The 23,930-nt window shown below is 43.2% G+C and overlaps 1 protein-coding gene across 1 annotated transcript in view; it reads left to right on the plus strand.

Annotated features, from left to right (window-relative positions):
• The window catches only part of LOC144824218 (NXPE family member 1-like), a 249,360-nt gene extending 230,058 nt beyond the window's left edge, over positions 1–19,302 (plus strand). The window contains exons 5-6 of the mRNA XM_078683366.1: positions 8,458–8,676; positions 10,648–19,302. Of these exons, the coding sequence (XP_078539492.1) occupies positions 8,458–8,676; positions 10,648–11,183 (755 nt within the window). The 3' untranslated portion in view covers positions 11,184–19,302. The remainder of the gene's footprint in view (positions 1–8,457; positions 8,677–10,647) is intronic.
• The last annotated feature ends 4,628 nt before the right edge of the window (positions 19,303–23,930 follow it).

Genomic DNA, 23,930 nt, shown 5'->3' on the forward strand with positions numbered 1-23,930 from the left:
GCAAAAAATACAAAACAACCTTGGACATCTCCAATGGATTCTTTTGTCAAAACATAGCACCAGAGAGCAGATATTTAACTGCATTCTCAGTAAATGGCACTCAAAAACAATTCTGTCGGTTAGTCCAGGGGTACAAGAACAGCCCGGGGGTATTCTCAGCGAGAGTAACAGAATTACTACAGCTATATGATAATGAAGCATTATCTTATGTCGATGACATTTACTTAACAGATGATGACTTGGATAATCACTTGAAAAGAGTGAACACCATAATACTTGGGTTCGCAGCAGAGGGTTACAAATTCAACTTTAAAAAGTCCAGAATTGCCCATCTGACAGTCCTATTCTTAGGATATGAGTTATCAAGTGAAGGTAAAAGCCTGGCAGACAATTTCCTAGAGAAATGTGCCGTAATCCAAGCTCCTAAAACACTAAAAAACCTACAGTCAATTCTAGGCTTCCTAAATTTCGGAAGAACATACATTGCAAATTACGCAGAAAGGGTCAAACCCCTTTATGATCTAATTAAACCAGACTTTAAAAGATCCAATTGGACTCAAACACACACAGAAATTTTGAGATCCTTACAAACAGACATACTAATTAAAACAAAATTAGAAACACGTGATAACACACGCAATCTTGTGATTCGAGTCATCCCAGGGAGATGCGGATTCACATACCTGACTTCTAATGAAGGAGAAAAGGTACCAATTGCATTCAAATCACACTTGTACACAGAAGCTGAACAGAAATTCAGTAATACAGAAAAAATCATTCGCGCAGTTCAAACCGCAATAGCTAGAGAAAAAGACATAGCTGACGGTAGACATATCACAGTCAGAACAGCGGAATCAGCCTTTGAGGCACTAACAACACCGTGTAATTTACCAACAACAACATTGAATCCGGAATGGATACAATGGGTGAATTCAATCACAACGGACAAAGTATACTACTACTTTGATCCAGAACTAGAAGAATTAAAAAATCTAAAGTATGAAAAGACGTATCCTCTGCCAATCGACATTCTGCCTCTACGACATTACGCCTGTGTAATCTATACAGACGGACATGCTCAACCCTCCGTTTGGGGAGAACATGCATACAACCCCACATGTGAGATTACAAAAGAAGTGTGGCGCGGAGGTAAACTGAGACCTCTATTAACAAAATCGCACTCAGTAGAAACTAATTCAGAACAACAAACTGAAATAATAGCTTTAAAAATGGCGCTAGATAATGCGGATCGCGAATTCCCGACACTTATAGTGTCAGATTCATATTACTGCGTCAAAGCATATAACAAGGATTTGCAGACATGGATTCAGAACGGTTACAAAGATGACACAGATGCACCAATAAAGCAGAAATTGCTCTGGGAACAAATAGCTCTTTTACAAAAAGAACTACCAAGGACTCACGTGACACACTCACTGAGTCATCAGCGTGATGGCGTTCACGTTGTAGGGAATTCATTGGCTGAAACAGCCGCAGCGGCAGCCACTATACCGGCTCCCGTAGATCGAAAAAAGCGTACATTAAAATACATTGACGGTGAAACAATGCTGGCGGTGAAAACGTCATCAAAAGGCGACTGCTCAGCGTTACCGATCAACTATCCACTCAATTATACATACATAATCGATGCAAACTCCGTCCCTTTTGCTCGAATCCCTGGAGTGGGGGATAGAGTGATTCCAAACATGGACAGGAGAAGCTTGTTAATCGCAGACGCACATATGGGCGAGGGTCTCAGACACCTCAAACTGAAAGATTCTCTGGAAGAATTACAATCACGGTACTGGTGGCCAGGCATGAGCCTGCATTACACCATGTTTGTAAAAAACTGCCCAAACTGCAACAGAGATCGCAGTGGGGAGAGAAACAGTTTAATACCTCGTCGTATCAAGGCAGATAATATCACCAGTAAAAAGCAGGGCTTGCGATTAACATATACAGGCTAGTTTCCACTTATAATGTCGATCCTCAGCACTCGGCTGACGTCCGGACTGTTATACAAAGATTTGCGAGTCTAAATGGCATATACGCTAAGAGCATGTTACGTTTGACCATTGTTTTCACTCAAGCCCACCAGCCTGGGGGGAAACATGGCCGAATGAGCACAGTCCAGCGGGAATCTTCTCACTTCCTTCCTGAGGGTACGGGATGGTGTAAAGAAAAAACCAAGGCAGAAAGCAATCTATAATGGAAAGGATATTAGGTTCGGGAGCTGGGTGGGTCAAACATCTAATAAGTGTCCAACGTAGTCTAAATAACTTGCCAAGAAATTCTCTGAAGGGATTCAGTCCGTACGAATTATTATTTGGAACTAGAATGATAATCTCTGACCTTGATAGTCAGACTTCAGTGGTTAAAGAAAAAAGCTTTGATGTCAAAGACCGTTTGGCTATTTTGCAGGACTTAAACAAAACAAGAAAAGACCTGAGCAACATACAGTTGAAACAACCACTGAAGAACCACCACCTGTCCCAGCAAGACCTGTCTGGATTCCAAAAGTCGGGGATCTAGTCAGGGAGAAGATCGCGGTAAAGAAGGAATTTGGGCCTTCTTACAGAAAAGCAGTTCCTGTCTTGTCTGTCAACGGGACAAGATCAGTTGTACTACCGCCACTTGCTGGTAAAAAGGAGAACAGAGTTGTATCCATCGACCTGGTAAAACCACAACATGTGGCCGATAACAAACAGTAGGCCAAGTGGACTCCCAATAAGTAGCAGAACACCAAGGTTTGCTACCAGTACAGAGGTCCTAACAAAGAGGCTCATCACATTCGACACGCCTACAGAAGAACAAGAAGGACTATGCAACAATGCAATAGAACTCAGACCTCTGACAACCCAAATAAAAACATTTAGCAGAGACACACCAATCTACAATGAAGTACCAAATGACAATGCAAGAAACAAAAATCCTGAAGCAATTGGAACAATTGACAGAACTGCATCCGGGTACTTCATCAACTTCGATGATTCCTCTGAAGGCTTCAGTGAATCAAAGACACAGCCATCATCAAAATCCTTTAAAGACAAAGCTAAGGAACTTTTGAACCAACTGAAAGAAACATATCTGATTTCTCCATGGATTGAATTTTGGGTGGGTTTTGGTGCATTTATCCTCATACTTTGGCTCATCATGGTATTTACTTTGGGACGCTTCATTGAGGGAAAATATGCTAAAATGGACACAGCAAGCCAGAACATCAACTTGGTCCTCAAACCACACACATCTTCACACGTCGAGAAAAGAGAACTTTCTTCAGCCAACTTCACAGCCAATCCGATACCTGGTGGGGTAGCATGGGACTACACTGACTATGAAATTTATGGTCTGGTCGAGATCCTGAAATATCCACACCAAATCAAGATCTCCTTGAGTGACTTTGCAAAACCAAACTCATTTGCTGATGATTGGGACTTCGAAAGCATTAACAACATGATGTCTGATCTAGTAATGTCTGCTAAATTTACAAAACACGATTATTGCAAGGTTCTACAAATTATGATAGTATGTATTGCTATAACCACTATGGTAATCATTTTTTGCATAAATCTGCACAACCTAGAAATGTTTTAAAATTATAATCAATGGGAACATTGTGCAACACCTCCAAAAGGGAGCTCAAGAACTGTTTACGACAAATATTCATATTTTTCAGGTTTTAACACAAGTAATGCTGAAACATTTTATTATAAATTGTCAAACAAGACAGGGATGAAAACCATGATAACCAACACAAAGTTGATATATTCAGATTCATTCTTCGAAAAAATGAATACTTTTGGATTTGATTATTGGGACAAAAATGTTGATTTGAAAAGTGTTTGGGGTACAAAAGATTGGCAAGTACAGGGTATAGAAGCTTTGTTTAGAGCCTGCATGATCCCAGAACAAATGATATTTTTAAATGACACTGTTCAACAAACCACCTGTCTTGGCTTAGCCAAAATCAAAGATTTAAATAAACCGTCTATTCCAAAGCCAATAATGTTTAGCAATAACTCTGATACAGATGAAGAGATAGACGTAAACCATATATTAAACCAAAACAGAACACATCCTGATTGGAAACAATGGTTGATCTGGCCCACAGATACAAATAACTGTCAAGATAGATTCCTGAATAAAACACAGGGTTTCAAAATGACCAGGCCAGACCCTAGATATCCCCAAAGACATCACCCAGGGATAATAACAACCTACAGTGTGGGCACATTATGCCTTCAATGGCTACAAACTTCCACACTGCCCGAAATTAAGCAACACCTAACTTTACTTACTGATGGTGCTGACTTGCGTGATTTCATAATGGGACCACGCAAACAGCGTCAAAAGCGTTTCATAGCAGCCTCTGTATATGCAGCATACAATGAGGCCTGGAAGGTTACTCAAATTGAAACAGCAGAGAGAATACGGGAAATTGACCGTATTAATTTGGAAAAATCACTTTCTGTAGTGGACAATGGGTTAATGACTCTGTCCTCCAGAATTTTTTCTTTGGACAGCATTGTGTCGTCAGCAATCGATATATTATCGCAAGACTTACTGTTATTACAACATGGTCAGTCACAATTGCGTTCTATTGTACAGCTTGGCTGGACGTTGCAAAATCTGCGTTCAGGCTATGTGCCTTGGCGTTTAATCAACACAACGTCACTATTCCAAATCTTTAACCTTACTGATAGACAAATCGGTATGGCGCAAAAGGGTGCTGATTATACAATCTTGAGCATTGAAAAACTAGAAAGATTACCAATGACAATGTCAGAACGACCTGTCAGTGAATGGATAATCCACAGAATCATAAATATTCCAATCTCAACCTTCAGGTTTCAATACTGCCAAAAATATATACAGGCTGGCATGTACGAGAAATTGGGAAAGGGGTACCTTAAAACAACTTGGAACCTGCCCTATTCACATGCATGTGTCAGTAATAAAGGACAGAAAGTGTTTCTTAGTGGCAACAATTGTGCTATGTCACTAAGCGGCACGCTTCTGTGTAACGGAATTAGTTTGCATGGAGCCTGTGAAGGGAATTCATACAACCTTTCATGTCACCAGCAAGGCGCACCTGCAACTGAAATAGAACCATTCTTTCAAAGACTCTATAATGGGAGTTACATTCTTATTGTAGACCGCAGATGTTGTAGTCTTATGCCCGGGACTCCTTATCTAGTCACTACGACGGCGAAGGTCAAGTGCTGTGGACGTTCTTTATTCCCCAGCTCCTTTCCAGACAGGGAGGCAAGGGCATGGCCCAGTTTGAAAATTACTTCTATTCGAATAGATACTTTAAGCAGAATGAAAACAGTGCTTCTTCAGACGCCGACAAGGCTCACGTCATCAAAAGAAACGTATGATCTACAAGTCGCAAGGACGACTGCAGAGATACATACATTATTATCAACTAATTCCCCCGTACATTTCGCGGAAATCCTGAGCGAAATCTTAAATATTTCTGATACCACTGGGGTCTCAAAGGTATTTAAGACAGTATTTTCGATGGCATTAACACCATTCAAAGCCATACTGGGTATTTTTCCAGATTTCGTCCATTCGATTTTTGGCGGACTTCCCCTGATCCTGGGACTAATTGCAGGAATCCTATTCTTAGTCCTTATTTTTCGTTATGGCAACCCATGTCACAGATCAAACTCTCGCGACAATGGAAGAAACGATCCTAGCCATTGGATACCGGGACCGGATATCAAAAATCCTGGGACTATCCCGGCTTAGAGACCTGAACATGACTTGGTTTCTATCATTTCGACCAATGTGGCAAAGATGTGTTTTACCTGTATTGAGATGTCTGCTATGCGGAGAAGAATGCGTGTTAGACACCTGTCTGACGCTACAATCGGATGCGCCAGTGGATGCGGATACATTGTTGGTTCCTACCAAGGTTCACGCTTTGTGCTGCCCTCAAAGGCTGCCAATCCTGATGACGGCATTCCTGGAATCTTCACCACTACGATTGAAGAGTAGTGAAGTTCAAGATGAAAGCAGCATTGAACAGGTACGACCTTCTGTCAGCAATGCGATACAGAATGTCAATGCAGACAATCATGCGCACGAATGCATGGTTACCCCTATTTCCGACTTAGTGGAACTTTCCCATGAAGCTGTTGACAGTTTTTTCGAAAGCCTTAATGATATGATGTTCTCTCCGGAACAGAAATAGAGACTTTTGAGCAAGCTCGCACACGGCGTTCCCTGAATTCGGCCTTCAACTTTAAAAATAAAGTCACATGAACAATTCTTCCCACCAGTTCACGGACAACAATTTTTTACCAGCCCCAAATTATTTTTCACAAATTTTTCAGGACACTTATCTTCTGCTTAAAGTAAGAAACTATTCCTAGAGAACTAAGATTTCTATTTTTAGATACTTTATGAACTTTAGTTGCCCGCTGGGATGTTCACAAATATTTTATTATGTGATGAAATGGTCTTGAACTTTCTTTCTGTATAGCCATATTAAGAGCCATTTCATGTGTATTTCTCATATACCAAATAAGCAATAATGAATACAAATGCGTAGCATAGCTTAAGTGCATACAATATATATGACTGCAATTTTTCAGTATATTTGAAAATTTCAAAATGCATTTATGTATTTTGGGGTGGTAAGGTATACATTATACTCTATAGTATGTTGTACTATGTTATACTATGCATAGATTAGTAAATATGACCATAGTTAGCGTGGAGTGGGTGTCATGTATTCCTATAGGTTCTGAATCAATCCCCCTATTCCTGACCCTATTCTGGTTAAACTAACTATCAAGTTAACTAACAGTCAGCCCATGAGGCAAGAAAAGCCCCCATGATGCAGATACCGTTATCTGACGCAGTCACACTACGGCACAGGAACGTGTTATCTGATTAGGTCATAACGCTTGAGATCTAATTAGACAAGCGACATTCCTCCAGCCCCTGATAAGGCATACGACGTTCTCATAACAAATCAAACCTATGACAACCTGGAAAATCCGTGCGGCCATTGTTTTGATTTCACAGAGAACTTTAGTAAAGAATGTGCTAACGAGCAAGTCGTATGACATCTTTATTGACGTATCTATGTCCATCCTTACGTCAATCTCGGCACCTTTAAGGTATAAATATTGCCGATCTTGCCCTATGCAAACACACGCGTGGTGACGAGACGGAGCAGCCACACTTGCCGAAGCCGAGAGCAGGAGCAGACCCCGCTGGCAGCAGCCCCGCCTTCCTGACGCGCTGAGAGACGCGCTGCTATCTCAAGCCGAGAGACCCAGCACCGGCGCTTCTGGGCAGCCCTCGCAGGCAGCCTGGAATATCGAGAGCAGAGAAAGAGATACCATTCCTCATTCATCCTAAATTCCAGGTACAGAACTGAATAACCCCTCACAGAGAATTCTTTAGTTATTCACTTGGCAAAAACAAACTTAACTTAAACTGTAACATTCTATTCCCGCCCACGCATTAGACTTAGGTCAGGTACACGGGGTAGGCGTATTTAGAAACACCAGTTGAGTACGTTTAGTCAAATGTATATGTGTATGTAAATATATTTTAATCATTTTAAACATCATATGGCTCAGCAACCATATCAATGTTTTTACAGTATTATTTTATACTATTGCTTTTAATGTATGCACTTTACTTAACTATAAGTATTGCAATAATATCGATCCATTTCTCTTGTACGAGAAAAGAGACTGATCAATAAATAACACCTTTTTATTGAACACGCCCGTCTCTTCCTTTTCTCTACAATCTGATGAGACTAAGAATGCACGTACTGACTGAGTAAAATAATTGCCTTGTGCTCACACGACTCTCGAGATTGACTCTTGATTAGGGGAGAGCAAAGTTGTCATGTTCTATGGTTGTCAGAAACTAAATCCCTTCTTGTCTAATCAGGGAAGTTAATTCCTCCTTGAACATTCGAGAAAGTTTCTAGCGAACTCTGAGCTACGCTGGCAAACCCAAAACTTAAGTCTAGTATCGACAGTAGTAGACCTAGTTAACGTCAGGTCTAGGCCTTTACTGCTGTAGGTATTATTCCAATGCGCAGAGCCTATTGGGAAAATAGGAACTACACTACAAGATTTTACTTCAATGTTTATTAATATTTCAGCTTAGTTTTTGGTGGCTACTAATAGTCACTCTGTATCTCGTATTCGTCTTTTGCTTCATTGTCTACAACACGAAGGGTGATTTCATAGCTGTGATCCCAGACACATATTTAGACCCATTCAAGAGAAGTCTTAAGTTTGAATGTCCCTTCTATAATAAAAAAAAATCAATCACAGCACTGCATTTTAGGTTTTACCCCAGAAAGCGCCAAACAACCATCAGCACTCCATTATTTGTTTTAACACACAGGCCTCTGCACGCTGCATATTGTGTTTTCATTCGCTCACAAGATGCATTATTTTATTTTTTTATCAGAAGGCAAAACATCAAAAGAAGAAATATGCAGGACCGGGATGCACACCCCATTCCCCGGCGGCCACTTCCTGCAAAATATCTGGAACCCAGTTGGTTGCTCGATGTCTCCGAGCAGCACCAAGGACCTGATGGACAAGTGTCTGCCGGGGAAGATGATTTACCTAATGGGGGATTCAACTCTTCGCCAGTGGATGTCGTATTTCCTCAATAACGTGCAAAGTAGGTTCATCCAACATGTAACTTCAGAATGATCACCGTGCTCAGCTCTGTATTCTTTCACAGGTGTTGACTCCACAGGGCATGTTGAAGCGAGGCATGATGGGCGCCGCACCGGGCCATGGCCAGACCCTGTCACCGCGAATGCATCAGGTTGCAAAAAAAGGACTGTATATTTCTTGTCTGTCACAATACAATTGGACTATATTCCCAGGTACACCGGGCCAACGGCAGTGTGGTTGCATGGACTGTAGCTTTGTTGGGGATATTGCATTCTAGTTTGTGGTTAAGGAGTCTCAGCAAGCTGCGCGAGGCAGGCTCCTGGGACCTCTTCATGGTGAGACTGGTGGAGTGTTCTTTAAATTAGGAGGGGGCGCCCACGGGGTCTGATAGCATCTCTTAGGACTTCGCAGCCCTGGTTTGAAGCTGTTTCTGTGTTGCCCGACCAGTAAACATTTGTTTGAGGAGGGAGTCGCTCAGTACTGGTGGGGAAGCAGCAGAGAACTTTGCAGATGCCAGGTGCTCGCATAGACCTATATTACGGGTTCTTGTTCTGCCCAGAATTGCTCGTCGTGGCTGTAATGGGAATTACCACGTTTTTTGTACAGAGACTGTCTAGGAACTCGAAAAAACATGCAGAGAATGGGGTAGTAATCCAGATGTCTGTCTATTTCCAATCCATATGCTTAGGTAGTGGGATATATCATAATGCCAGTAATGTCAGGTCCCAGTAATGATGATATACAAAAGTATACAAAACAGTGATGGCTGAAATGCTTGAAGTAATCTCAGCTACTGGTACTTACTCGAGCCGCATCCCAATCCATTGTTATTTTGCACACCATGCCCCCTCTGGACCCAGATGTATGCAGCTCAGGCTTAAGCCTACTCTAATAGGAGTAGTCCAGGCGGAACTGCCAAACCAGTTCTTCAATGAACTGGAAACCAGAAACCCAGGACCAGTTTTGTCCTTTTTATAGGCTTATCAGATGAGAATAGATTGATTCCAGAAGCAGACTGTGCACAGGACCCACATCTGGGCATACCCATCCCACTTAGGTGACATACAAAAAGTAATGGATGGAATTTTTGAATTAATCTCAGCCACTGGTATTTACTTGAGCCGCATCCCAATCCATTGTTATTTTGCACACCATGCCCCCTCTGGACCCAGATGTATGCAGCTCAGGCTTAAGCCTGCTCTAATAGGAGTAGTCCAGGCTGAACTGCCAAACCAGTTCTTCAATGAACTGGAAACCAGAAACCCAGGACCAGTTTTGTCCTTTTTATAGGCTTATCAGATGAGAATAGATTGATTCCAGAAGCAGACTGTGCACAGGACCCACATCTGGGCATACCCATCCCACTTAGGTGACATACAACAAGTAATGGGTGGAATTTTTGAATTAACCTCAGCCACTGGTATTTACTCGGGCTGCATCTCAATCCATCATTATTTTGCACACCATGCCACCTCAGTTAGTACACAGCTATATGCAAATCAGTCTTGACCCTGCTACTATAGAAAAAGTCCAGCCCTAACTGCCAAGCCAGGTCCTTCCTGAACCGGAAAAAAAGCAACCCAGGACCGGTTTCACACTGATGTGACATGGTGTGCAAAATAATGATGGATTGGGATGTGGCCGAGTAATTACCAGTGCCTGAAATTAATTCAAGCATTCTATCCATTACTTTTTGTTTACTCCAGTATTAATGATATCCCAGGTGTTGGTAATTCTGGGTCTATTATCACCACCTGGAATAACAAACAACCTACATCCCAATAGGCTGACATCTGCTCATGCTTCAATGCAGTGGTCGTACGTGGTAATTATGCATGTCACTGATTCATGTCTTATTGATGTTATGGTTGATGCAAACATTTGGTCTGGCAAACTACAGTCCTAGCTGTTTTCTTCATTGCCCTTACCTCTAAATAAATTAAATTAATTCAATATTCTTTTTCCTTCTCAGCTCTCAAATTTTTTGACGTCCATGAAAAAGGTCTCCATGGAACTATCCGCTATGTGGACATAGACAAGAACATACAGCTTCAGTGGATTAGGCATGGACATCCATTTTTGACAGAAAGTGTGTACAATGTCAAAAGTCTTGCCTATGTGCCTCATGAAATAGACAAGCTGGTTGGTGGGGAAAACTACATCATTGTTGTAACGATTGGCCATCACTACCGCCCTTTCCCACTCAGCCTATTTCTCCGGAGAGTCATCTCTGTTCGGAAAGCTGTGGAACGCCTCCTTGCCCGGAGTCCTGATAGCAAGATCATAGTGAAGACATCAAACATCCGAGAGCATTCAGTAGATACAGAGCGTCTGAGTGACTTCCACGGCTATATACATTACCTTGCCACCAAGCAGATTTTTCGGGGTCTCAATATTGGCTTCGTCGACTCCTGGGATATGACTATTGCATCTGCGTCATACTTCCTTCATCCAATTCCCAGTGTGGTTGAAAACCAAGTTCAGATGTTTTTGACGTACATATGTTAACATATGGGTCAAGTACAAAAGCAGTGATGTGTACGACTACCAGACAATCTGAATAAGGTGTGAAGGAGCCAGATGAAGTTATGGTTGTATATTTAAATCACAAGGTGTCTATGCCAGGATCTCTGGTTGAATCTGTGGTGGGCTGTGAAGGAAATGTAATCAATGAGCTATTCATGGGCTTTCCAAACAACATTGTAAATGTCCCCTAAGCGTGTAATTGGTATGATTATCTCAGGGCAGGGACAGTGATTCGTAACACTGTTTCTATCATGACACTTCTTTTTCAACATGGAGCCAATCGGATGGGGGTGTATTACTGAATTTCCTTCTTTAATTACAATTGGTATTTTATATAGTGCAGGCATATCAACTTTAAATTGAACATGTTTATTTAAGCAACAGCAGCTCGTGCCTCGAATGCTGCACAAAGGCCAATTTGCTGCGCCAAGAGAGACTGGATAACACTCAGGAATTATTGTGAGGAGGAGATGGGAAAGGTCATGTTTTTGGGACATTATTTTATAGCACATAGGGCAGTAAACTTTTGTGTTCCACATAGGTTCACTTGTTTGCAACACCCGTTTCATATTACATTACAAATATGAATAATATCAGGCACAGGGAAATTAAGCCTTTAATTTTGGTCAAGCATTCATTGGTACTTCACATAGACTGTGTATTCTTCACACAACCTCAACGTGTTTCACGCAGGTCCCGGACACTTGCACATCCTCCAGCCACTTCACACATCCATTAGCCACTTTGCACATCCTCCAACTACTTCACACAGCCTCCAGACACTTCAGAGTGTCCAGATACTTCTCACAGCCTTCAACTACTTCACACAGCCTCCAGACACTTCAGAAAGTCTCCAGATACTTCTCACAGCCTCATGCCAATTTGTAGATCCTCCAGCTGCTTCGCACATCCTCCATCCACTTTGCACATTCTCTGGCCGCTTCACACATCCTTCAACTGCTTCACACTTCCTCCAGTTATTTTGCACATCCTGTAGCCACCTTGCATATCCTCCAGCTACTACACACAGCCTCCATATACTTTGCACCTCCTCAAGGAGCTTCACACAGACTCCAGCTACTTTACAACCTCCAGCTACTTTGTAGACCCATGAGCCACTTTGCATATCTCCTAGTTACTTCACACAACTTCCAGCTGCTTCACACATCCTCCAGCTGCTTCACACATCCTTCAGCTACTTCACACATCCTTCTGCTTGTTTGTACATCCTCCAACTGCTTCACACATCCTCCAGTTATTTCACACATCCTCTAGCCACTTTGCACATCCCCCAGTAACTTCACACAATTTGCAGCTACTGCGCACATCCTCCAACTTTTTCACACAACTTTTAAGTATACTTCACACATCCACCAGCTTCTTGGCACATCCTTCATCACCCGCCAGGCTCTTGCATCCACCGAGTAAATCATACTCAGGGACCTCAACTTCCACCCAGACAACCCCAGTGATCAGAACACCACCTACCTACTTGAGAACCTTGCCAATATCGGACTCAAGCAGCTAGTGACCGCACCGACCCACACGGCTGGACACACTCTCTGTTTACTCTGCTAGCAGGAACATCACCTAAGCTCCTCTGGACCAACCACCACAGCGTACATCTCACCTTCACCATGCCCAACATACACCACTGCCATCATCGCCCCCAGTCGCAGTTGGAACAAGGCCACCGAAGAACGTCTCGTTCACCTCCTCCGAACAACCACCCCAGCAACACAAACAGATGCCAACACCCCACAGCTTGCAACCTTCACCGATGGATCTCCAACTGTGCCGACACTCTGTCAGCCCTCAAGAAGACACCAGACAAATAACACTCCAAGAAAACCAGATAGTTCACTCCCACCGCCATGAGTCCAGATGCACCTGCCGACTACTCAAGAAGAGATGAACAACAAAACCTCTGAAACTCACGCAACCTTCAAATACGCCGTCAATGCACACCACCTTTTCCTCAAAACCACAAAGAAAACGGCCTTCCAAGACAGAATAAATGCCAATGCACACAATAACAAAGAACTCTTCACCATTGTCAAGGAGTAGGCCAGGCCCAACAGCAAAACCACAGATGTCCCACCCTCCTAAGACCTCTGCAACAAACTTGGCATCTTCTTTCACCAGAAGATGAGGCAGATCTACAACGACTTCAACACCCAAGACCCCGCCACCACATTTAGCACCACCGCATGCAACCACGCAAGACCCCAACAGATCATGCTCAACTGGATTCCGCTCACCACACACGACTCACTCAAGACCTTGAAGAGCATCCACTCAGGAGCCCCATCGTATCCTTGCCCATACCACTTGTTCCACAGAGCAGCCGCCTCCATCGCCCCCCAGCTTTCCTGCACCATAAACTGCTCCATCGAAACCACCACCTACCCAGACAACTGGAAACATGCCTAGCTCAACGCCCTGCTGAAGAAACAGTCCGCCAACCTGACAGACCTGAAGAACTTTAGATCCATCTCCTTTTCCAGCCAAGAGCACCGAGAAGGCGATCAACGTCCAACTCTCCGATTTCATCGAAGAGAACCACGTCCTGGACACCTCCCAATCGGGCTTCCAAAGCAACCACAGCACTGAAACCACACTCCTTGCTTCCACCGACGACATCGGCTCCCTCCTTGACCAGGGAGAAACCGCAATCTCAACCTACTGGACCTCTCAGCCATCTTTGACACCATCTCCCACTGCACCCTAACCATGATACTCCACGATGCCGGGTTCCATGACAAGGCACTGGACTGGATCCACTCCTTCCTGACTGGCTGAAGACAGTGAGTCAGACTATCCCTGCTCCTCCCAGAGCCTTCAGAGATCAGCTACAAAGTGCCCAGGGCTCCTCTCTGAACCCCACCCTCTTCAACATACATGGCTCCCCTCGCAGCCATCGTCAGAAGCCACGGACTCAACATCGTCTCCTACCCCGACAACACCCAGCTGATCATATCCCTCACCAACAAACCCACAAACGCCAAAATAAACTTTCACTACAGAATGAAGGCATTCGCTACCTGGATGCCAGACAGCTGCCTCAAACTCAACTTGGACAAAACCAAAGTACTCATCCTGGGACCCACCTCCTCAGTCTGGTACGACTCCTGGTGGCCCGCCGCACTAGGAACCCCTCCCACAATATGGACCACGCAAGCAACCAAGGCATTATGCTGGACTCCTCGCTCTCAATGAATCGCCAAATCAATGCAGTATCCTCTTCCTGTTTTCACACACTCTGCCTACTTCAAAAGACTTTTAGGTGGCTCCCCACTGAATCCAGAAAGACGGTCACCCACGCACTCATCACCAGTAGACTGGACTATGGCAATACACTCTATGCTTGTGTCACCCAGAAACAACTCAAAAAACTACAGAACATCCAAATCACTGCAGATAGACTGGTCCTCGACATCCCTTGCCTCAGCCACATGACACAACACCTCCGACAACTCCACTGCCTCCCTTTCAACAATAGAATTACCTTCAAGCTCCTCACACATGCCTACAAAGCTCTCCATGATGCAGGACCAGGATATTTGAATGACCTCCTCACCTTCCACACATCCGCCAGACAACTCTGCTCCACCCAACTTGCCCTGGCCACCATCCCATAGATCCACCAGACCAGAACCGGAAAAATATTCTTCTCCTACCTCGCCGCCAAGACCTGGAACACCGTGCCCCTCCACCTCCGGCAATTCACGCCGTTGACAGAGTTCAAGAAGGACCTCAAGACCTGACTCTTCGACTGACCCTCCACATCCTGGCGGATCAGCAGCCCCCACAGCCCCACCCTTAGTGCCATGAGAGCCTCACGAGTGAGTACCCATGCTCTACAAACTCCTGAATGACTGATTAATCTGCTAGTTTGCACATCCCTCAGCTACTACACACAGACCTCAGGTACCTAGCACAGCCTCCAGCTCCTAGACAAAGGTCTATGTACTTCACCGAGCCCCCAGCTAATGCACGAAGCTTGGAAATAGTTCATCTATCCTCATATACTTCATACATCCTCCAGATACTTTAAATAGTTTCCACATTCTTCACAGATCATCCAAATATTTCACTCAGCCTCAGCAGATACTTGACAATATCTCTTCATATTTCACACAGCCTAAAGACATGTTATCCATCCCCCAGGGCATGGTTAATTCACCCTACCTCCAACTCCTCCACATATGTCACCTCTGGGTACTGCACACAGCCTCCACATACTTCAAACAGCCTATCAATACTTTAAGCCACCACCAGCTAGTTCACACAGCTGTTAGGTAATTCACAAAGACTTGGTTATTTCAAACATTCTCTTTGTGCTGTAGTTTCTGCACACAACTTTCAGATAATTCACATAGTTCACATATCCCTAGATACTTAACACAACCCCCACATACTTCATGCATCCTCAGCATATGTCGAAAAGCCTACAGATACTTTGTTACTTTATGCATCATAAATATACTTCAAATAGCTGTTAGGTACTACGCACAGTCTCCGACTAGTTCAAACAGCCTCAAGATATTTCATACTGCTTTCAGATAGTGTGATTCAAAACCAGGTATTTCCCATAGCCTCTAGATACTCCTTGCTGGCTTCACAAAATTCACGTAGCCTGCAGTTTTGTCTCACAATTGTAAGTTGCTTCACAAAGCCTGCAGATACTTCATATATATATTGCCCACTCTTCAGATAAGGCACACACTCTTATGATCCTTCACACAGCCATTAGCTACTTGGCTTGTCTTGCAGATTCTTCACACACCCATTAATACTGGATAAGCAAATGCAGCCTCCAGCAACTTCACAAGGCTTCTAGATACTTTACACAACCCCAGAATACACTACACAGCATCCGTATGCGTTACACAGCCTCAAATCTATACTCTACTCAGCCTAATGACACTTTACACAGCTACCAGCTACTTCACAAATCCTCAAGGCAGTGCATGCAAACAATGCATGCATGTTACCATATGGTTCACAACCTTCACAAAACTAAAACAGCTCCAGATATTTTGCACTTTCATCACATATCCCCAGATATTTAACACAATCCCCAAGATACTTGTTATGTATCTTAGCTTTTGTGTAGCTCCTACTACCCCTATTTGGGGTGCTGAAGCACTCACCCACACAGAAAGCAAGCAACCATGTGTTCAGTGCTTGGTTGGTAGGGTGCTATTTTTTTATTGAGTTTATGTGGTAAGTGTTTTAATGTTGTGTGTGATAACTACTGAGGTACTATTATCGTGTGATGGGACACAGGCCCAGGTGGTGTAATGGGAGAGGGTATGTGAGAGAAAGAAGTGCAAATCATAATTGTAATAAGGACTAAAACATGTGGTCAGCTAAGCTGCAGTAGAATGGCCATAAGAGCAGTGGATGTTTAGGGTGTGTATACCAAAAAAAGAGGGGAAATCGCAGATGGTTCAGTAATCCATATGGGGTAGTTTTATTTTGCATGAGAAGACTTCTTCCTGACATCTTAAAATGTCATCCTAGACAACTTCCACTTTCAATAATAGTAGTGAAGGAAAATTCAGGATGAAAAGAGATAATGTTAGGGAAAAAAGGCTCACCCTAATTCCATTGTATTGTTTTGGCTAGGACAGCAGCATGGCACATATTTGGAAGTTCTCGCTTTGTTCAATCTTAGCCCAGCTTTACAGTGGATATGGGAGCTTTGTGAAAAACACGTTTTATACATGTTTCTACAAGTAATTGTCCTTCCTATCTCCTCTCACTGGCCCCTTTCCTTCTTCCCGTTCCCCACCTTACTAGCTCTGCTCTCACATTTGATCTGAAACAATAGGAGCCAAATGGTGTCATTGGCTGTCCTACATATCTCCCAATTCAACTTCTCGGAATGCTGATTCCAGCCAGCAGAGTGTGTTGATTATTCTTCTGAATACTGCAGCTCAAGTCTGCCTTAGGAGAGCCGAGCCTTTGCTTACCTTGCTCATCCAAGAACTGAGGCTTTGGGACACCTAGGCACATTTTAGTGAACAATAAAACTGCCCCTGATAGACCTTGCATCCTTGGCGGGGATTCCACAGTCTTTTTGCCTCTATCTCCTGTATTTGTTTTACTGTATGCTGGACTTCATTTTTGCTGGCTTGTGTACTCTGGGCACTTTGCCATTGCTGATCAGTGCTTAAGAGTACGTGCTCCTTGTATAAATTGTGATATTATGATTGGTTATCCATGATTGGCATATTTGATTTACTGGTAAGTCCCTAGTACAGGACACTTAGTGTGCCTTGGATCTGTAAACCAAATGCTACTACAGTGCCTGCAGCGCTGAATGTGCCACCCACATGAGTAGCCTTGCAAACATTCTCAAGCCTGCCACTGCAGTGTCTGTGGCACCCACTTGCCAGGCCTAAACCTTCCATTTTCTTACATGTAAGGCATCCCTAAGGTAGGCTCAAGGTAGCCTTATGGGCATTGTACAGTGTACGTTAAAGGCAGGACACATACTAGTGTTTTCTAATGTCCTGATAGTGAAATACTGACAATTTCGTTTTTCACTATTTTAAGGACTATCCCTCCCATAGGTTATCATTGGAGCTGACTTGTAACATCTTAGAAGTGTAACTTTCAATTGGGAAAAGATAAAGATTTGGAGTTTGGGTTCTCTGAACTCGGGATCTAGAAATATATGTTTTAAAGAAGTTGGTTTTTAAATTGTGTGTTCGAAAATGCCACTTTTTGAAAGTAGGCAGTTTCTTACTTTACCATTCTCTGTCTCTGCCTGCCTATGGAATCAATGTCTAGTTTAGACTGATGGCTGGGTTGTTAGTGAATTCACTCTGGACATTCACACAAAGGCTGCTGAGGTGTGACCTGCATACCTGATGGCTCATCACCAGGCTGATGGCCCTTCCTGAGGTAGAGTGTGGGAGGAGTTGTCACACCTGAATAGGGCTATGCCAAGTCTCTCCAATGCTGTCTCTGCCCCCTGTAGTGTGTCTGGAGGCGAGGCAGGATCATGTGGACAACAAAGACTTTCCCCTAAAATGGTTATAAGTATTGGACTTATAACCCCACATCTTTGGAACAGTTCTGGACTGAGAGCCCTGCCAAGAAGAATAACTAAAGAGCTGTCAGAAGGAGTACTGCCCCTTTGCTGTGTGTTGCCCTGCTGGGTTAGGCTGCATCTGCTGCTTCTGTCTGTGAGCAGTGAAAGAACTGGACTTTGCCCTCTTGTATCCTGCTTTTCCAAGTTTCTCCAAGGGCTTGTGTGTGCTTGTCTCCTGTGAAGTCTCAGGGCCATCAACGTCTTCATCTGCAGCATTTCTGAACTCCCCTGCTGGAAATTCAGAACTGCCAAGTGGTGCCAACTACAGTTCTGGGCCCTTGGAGGTGATTCTGCTGCTTCAAGACTTGAGTATCCACGCTTTGTCTTTCCATTGCCATTTTTCCTGCCACAAGCTTACCGTGTGGTTGAAAAACCAATGTATCGCCGCGGTGAAGCTGATAAGTCGATGCAGAGCCTGTTCGCAACCCAAAGAATTGCTCCAGCTCGAGTCCAGAGCCCCGAGTCTCCGACGCCCAAGACCCCGCTCCAACTCCAAAGCAGGCTGTGCTGTGCGGCTGAAGAAATCGACGCATCACCTGTCTGCGGCTGTGGAAATGGATGTGATGCCTGTTTTGCTGCCACATGAACCAGCAGCACCTGGATTTTCGCACTCATCGCATTGGTGCGCATTGGTGCGCATCGCCAGGCTGAAAGGAGCCGCCTCTGGAAATCGACACATTGCTTCTCCTAGCAGTAAGGACTCAGCACAACACTTCTCCTGCTTGCTGCAAAACAGACACATCCGTTCTCATGGGACTTAAGAACTGATACTGATACATCACTGTGTTTTCTGATGCTTTCCTCCTTTGCAGTTGTTCTTTGTCTTGTATTTTGGTGCATCAAAGGTACTTTGTGCTAAAATCAACGTATCTATAGAGTTCTATGAACAGAATTGCTTAAACCTTTTAAAAGTGATATCTTGAGTTATGCATGTTGGATATGTGTGGTTTTGGTCTTGTTTGGTTTAGATAAAGATTGGGTATTTTTCTACAATTGTGTGCTGTCACTTAGTAGTGTTTTCACTGTGTTACTGTGAGTATGATGTACAAATACTTTACACATTGCACCTGAGATAGGCCTGATCGCTTGTTCCAAGCTACCAAGGGGGTGAGCGTTTCCCAAATATCAAGGGGGTGAGCGGGGGTTATCTTGGGTGTATAACTCAATTATCCTGACTAGAAGGAAGGGTCCCTAATTGGACAGAGTGCATACCATTGCCAACTAGAGACCCCAATTTCTAACAATCCCTTACTATTCTAAAGTTGGTCACAATGTCTTGACTAGCTTTGCTGATTCCTGGGCACTTGGTCCCATGCTACTGACCCTTTTCTTTGCAAAGGTGTCACCCGCAATCTGCCTTTATGTCATCAATAAAGGATGAAACTGTCCTGAGCCTTGCCATTCAGGAGAAATCACATTCCCCTACTGCTTTGAGACTAATTGTGATGTTTTGTGCCATCTTTGCTGATATCTGTGCATTTGGCCCCACCCTACTGACCCTTCCCATTCTTTGGGGATCTCCCTTAAGGTTTGCATTCACGAGTTAATGGAAAGGAATATAATTGTAGTTAGGATTAATCAGAATGCTCAAGGATATAAAGAAGGAAATGTTAGGGATGTTGAAATGTATACACAAATTCTAATTAAGGCCCTGATTCTGAATGCCGAAGAATATTTGGTTGGATGTTCACCAAAGTTACCAAGAGAAATGAAAATCGAAATAGTGCAATAAATCAGCATGCACAAATACCTCACCTAGAGGGAGTAGCCAGATAAAATTAAATACAACCAATTTTAAACTGTATCCTGAATGTCAAGCAGCAACAAGCCCCTAGTCTCCTAATTTGTGTTATTTCCTCTTTCTTTTATAACAGTTCCTTTCTTTGCTTCTGACTTTCTTGATTCTCTCAAATTCCTATTTTTATCTATCCGATTTCAATTTTTTTCTTTTTGTCTTGCTTTCCTTTTTTCCATGTTTCTCACTTTCACCTTACTTCCCTTCTGTAAATCTTTCCTAATATCGTTAAATGTTTTTCCTTTTGGACAAGCACATATATTTTAGGCATAAACACTGATGATCCGGCACCCTTCATGTCATTGCACTCCACAGAAACAGCCATCACCAACATACTCAACTTATAACGTTGATCATTATAATTAAGTTTATAATTAAGTATTCGTAGGGTATCTTCTACTGGCCACCTTACCAGCCTTGAGATCACACAACCCATACTCTGTATAGTCTCATACTTTCTCTCCAATTAACATTGGCCTGTTTCTTGGTGGCCTTTTCTTACCCTACCTAAGCCTCTGCTGTCAATATTATGCATTCAGCAGTCCTAGGTCCCCTCCTCTTCTTACTGTACACCTAATCTGTGGTCACATTATCTCTCTCCTTGGCTATTCCTATCCTATCTAGGCAAACCCAACCCAAGTGCTTGTTATGTCTCCTATTTCCACTTCTCACAACTTAAACTGAAGTCTCAAACTGCTTCTTGGACATCTGCAACTGGAGGCAGGTCACTCACTGATGCTAGATTCCTCTAAAACAGTAATAATTACTTTCCTGACACTTTGAAAGTCTTCTTACCACTACCAAGTCAGCTATGTATCAGCAAAAAACAGTGCACTATGCAAGCCACTGATCCTGGTCTTTAAAACCATCAGCGGAAGGTGGGGATCATGGTTCGATCCCAGCTCCGGCGGCAGGGGTCTGTCTATCACAATGCGACTCTGGGCAATAGCTCGCTTAATCTTCCCAATGGCCCCAGTGCCGAGAAACCCCGTGGGGTGGGGGGTTCCTACGCTATACAAGTACTGGATTTACATTTATTTTACACTCATCATAACTATAGTAATGTTCTATGGACGTTTACATTCATATGTGCAGCATATTCTTTGTAAAATGTTTTTTCAGTGCAAATAAATGAATAAAGAAGGCATAAATATAACCCTGTAAAGGGCCCAGTAATAGGTGACAACCAGTGGATATAGTGTAAGAGCGATTTCCTGGTAGCTCCATTCTATCAGAAATGACTTGTAATGAGGCTGTAATTTTGCAAACAAAATTGCTGTTGCCATATCACAGCACAAATAGAAATTACCCCAATCGAATTCGGCCGTTACCGACCGGTATTTGGTGATTGAGATGTAGGAGGCAATATTTTGCACAATCTGTAAATTTACCGAATCGGTAAATTTTCCGATTCTGTAAAATACTGAATCGGTAATTTTACCGATTCGGTAAATTCCAGATGTAGGTAGCACTGTTTACAGTGCTACAGGCCTTCAGAATTCGGTATTTTACCACCCGATCCTATTGGGTGATAAAATACTGAATACAGGTGTACGTGCACATCTGTGCATGTACACCTGTGCCATGTGACAGACAGACATGCCCTTAGGGCATGTCTGTGTGCCACATGGCACACATGCCTCTATTTGGGGTGCTAGAGGGTGTCAAAGTGACACCCCCTGCACCCTTGCTGCAATCGGTATTTACCGAATCGGTAAATACCGATTCGGTAATGCCCATTGATTCCTATGGGCTTCAATGCTCATAGGAATCAATGGGCATTACCGAATCGGTATTTACAGATTCTGAAATACCTACATCCCCCCCACTCCATTTTACCACTTCTTAAATACCGAATCGGTATGATTCGGTATTTAAGAAGTGGTAAAATTCGGTATGAATCGGTATTTAAGAAGTGGTAAAATTAAATTACCTACATCGGGCCCATGGATTCGATGAGCTGCGCACTCATTGAATTTAAGAGAGTATTTCTTCCATGTTCATTGAGACTTTTCTGCTATAAGATTTTTTACACAAATTACTGAAAATATTCCCACCAATGGTAGGAGAATGCACTTGTTTGTGCACATTAGAAACGGGCAGCCCTGCCCAAAAATCTGTCAGCCACTGAAGAGTGCTCATGCAGAACGCTGTGCTAGCAGGCCCTCATCACAGAGAGGTCCAGCGGATCCCACAGGAACCTTCCAATCACCACCAAGAAGCTTCGCTGCAAGGAGCTCAATGTCGTGAGTGAGGCTGTCAGTCAGTACTAACTGTTGGTCCACTGACCACTTGCACTTTGTAATTTTAAGTTTTGTTTTTAGCTTAGAAATGTTAACTTAGAAATATAAGACTTTAAAGTGTTGTTGAATAATAATAAAGGACTGGGTCATGGTGTCACACGTGACTTGTGACCACTTGGCTGCTATTAAGAGGGCAGTATCAGTCAACAGGTCTGAAGGGCTGGATACCCACGAAGAGATCTGGGGTTTCCTGGCTCCGCGTGCGAGCAGCTCATCTATTCCAGTTGAAAACACATGAACATATATATATTTATATTCGTTTTTATATTGACAACTATCATCCGCATCTCACCAAACACCACCAATGCGTTTCGACTAATGCAGTCTTGTTCCTTGTTCCCAGTGGATGCGTTCTGTTTGTTAAATGCATTCTTTCATTCTTTGAAGGGCATTGAGGGAAATATAGTGCATTGAAACATGAAAGCAAATTCGTCAGTATGTGTAATGTTTGGCAAACTGTATGGCGCTGCCAGATGTTTTTATGCGGGCTTTATTGATGTTCAAGCTCAGGAAGATATGCAAAATTACAACTCTCTCCGTAATTCTGATGTGGCTATGCAGCTCAGTGCTGTTATTTTGAAAAGTTCGATTTTACCAGAACCCCTGAAAAAGATCTTGACCTTTCTCCTTAATCTCTCGAGCCTTCCTTCCTCGGTGTGTATGAAAACGCATATAATTATCATGCACCTCCTGTTATTCGCACACTCTTTACAAGAAGTCCTGTTTTTCATACACATTAATCTCTCGTTTGCCAAACGGTCGCCTTCGATATGACTTAAACTACCTTTCAATGTTACAATGGTCGCGGGTGCGCACGCACACACTCTCTCTCTCTCTATTCTGACTTTTGACCGACTTCATCCATTAGTCTGTTAAACTGTCATTCATATTTTACTCATACCCCCTCATAGCATGGAGCAATGCTTAGAACGCTTTGGCTTCCTTCACTGTGCATGTCTGCACAAAGTCTGTGCAATTGTTCATATCCATCTAACTAACTATGGGGCATATTATCAAGACAGGCGATAAAATTATCGCCGCTTTAGCGCCAGAAAACTGCCGGTAAAACGGCGATAATGGGCTTGATAATATGCTCTATGGAATTCCAATTGAAGCCCATGTTAGTTGTGAAGGACATCTAACCTGAGCTTCAATTGGAATACCATACAACAGTGTTTCTCAAACTGGGGTCCGCGGACCCCCAGGAGTCTGTGACACATTCCCAGGGGGTCCGTAGGCAACAGTTTTAAAAGCACTGAAAAGTTTCTTGTATAATTAGCAGCTTTCCAGCAACAATAAAAGTGTCAAGATAATGCCAGTGATTAATGTACCTGCTGGAGCGTGAGGAGAGTTTTGTTCAGTGGCAGCTTTGATTTAACTAATGTAGCACAGAGGGTTAATGTGCCTACTGCAAAGAACGTGTAATATGCATTTTAAAAAGCAGTATTTTATGTGCATAGGTTTGTGGTTACTGCTGATGTCACAGAGATTCTTTCGTTACTGTGCACTTCATAAGTGACAAT

This window comes from Lissotriton helveticus, chromosome 3_1 (assembly GCF_964261635.1).
Source record: "Lissotriton helveticus chromosome 3_1, aLisHel1.1, whole genome shotgun sequence".
Classification (NCBI taxonomy): domain Eukaryota; kingdom Metazoa; phylum Chordata; class Amphibia; order Caudata; family Salamandridae; genus Lissotriton; species Lissotriton helveticus.